The sequence below is a fragment of the Formica exsecta genome, unplaced genomic scaffold (assembly GCF_003651465.1).
Source record: "Formica exsecta isolate Colony F162 unplaced genomic scaffold, ASM365146v1 scaffold218, whole genome shotgun sequence".
NCBI classification, from domain to species: Eukaryota; Metazoa; Arthropoda; class Insecta; order Hymenoptera; family Formicidae; genus Formica; species Formica exsecta.
In genome coordinates this window covers 937,310-938,276 of record NW_021849477.1, presented here as the reverse complement: position 1 = coordinate 938,276, position 967 = coordinate 937,310, and the positions used below count along the sequence as shown (strand labels likewise).

The window sequence follows — 967 nt, the reverse complement described above, 5'->3', positions numbered from 1 at the left end:
TGCATATTTAAATATATACTTAATATATTTATATATTAAATATATATTTAAATATATATAATAAATATATATAATCTCTCACATTCCCCTTTCTCTCTCTCTCTCTCTCTTTTTTCCGGCGTCTTTAGGATAGCGTGTTCATGGTGTCGTTGCTCGTTGAAAGCGCCAACGAGCCCGCCATAAAATCATTAAGATCGATTTTTCTTGCTTCGGGGTGTTTAAATTTATAATGCGTGCGCAGGTTGTCGCTACGTGTATACGTGGCACGACAGAGAGGACACTCAAACCTGCCGGGGAAGTGGACGTGGTAGTGGTTCCTGATGTGCGTCACGACCTTGCCGCACAGCTTGCACCTGTGAAGGTTGCAGCCGCCTGGCACCCGGTCAAAGGTCAGCCGCATGTGCCAGGCTTTTGAACCTGCAACATCAACACAAGACAAGTCACTTTCAGCTGTTGGCCACCCAGTTTCCGATACGTTCTGAACGTCAAAAAAAAAAAAAAAAAAAAAAAAAGAAAAGAAAAGAAAAGAAAAAGAAAACTCAATCCTCACAGCTTCGACAAGTTAGCTACAACAAGCCCACTCCCAAGAAAAGTCACCGCACACTAAACTGTACACATCGCTGTATATTAATCTTCTCTGTTCTTTTTTTTTTTTGCTATTTTTTGCAATTTTTGTTTGTTAAAAAAGACCCCTATATAGGAGAATTTCTCGATCCCTTAAGCGTAGAATCTACAAAAGATTTGGTGTTCGAGAAAGAAGAAAAGCCGAAATTGGCCGGCCCTTATAATCCCCCCAATGACCGTAACTTCAGGACCGTATCTTCGCCGTATGCGAAATACCCCCCTGCAGCTGCGGCCACTCGCGCGTTCTTGATATATGTTCTATCATTTATATATATATAATTCTTGTGGGGCGCGTATTATTACATATATATATATATTATGTTTAATATATATGTATATGCAT

At 39.8% G+C, this 967-nt stretch overlaps 1 protein-coding gene across 6 annotated transcripts in view; it reads right to left on the bottom strand.

Annotated features, from left to right (window-relative positions):
* LOC115235373 (protein tramtrack, beta isoform-like) overlaps positions 1 to 967 on the bottom strand; it is a 72,594-nt gene that overhangs the window by 24,391 nt on the left and 47,236 nt on the right. Inside the window, exon 5 of one of the 6 annotated variants that reach the window (XM_029807125.1) lies at positions 124 to 417. The exons of the other annotated variants lie outside the window; for them this stretch is intronic. Coding sequence (XP_029662985.1) covers positions 125 to 417 — 293 coding nt within the window. The 3' untranslated portion in view covers position 124. Of the gene's footprint in view, positions 1 to 123; positions 418 to 967 lie in introns of those variants that run through there. 6 annotated transcript variants of the gene reach the window in all.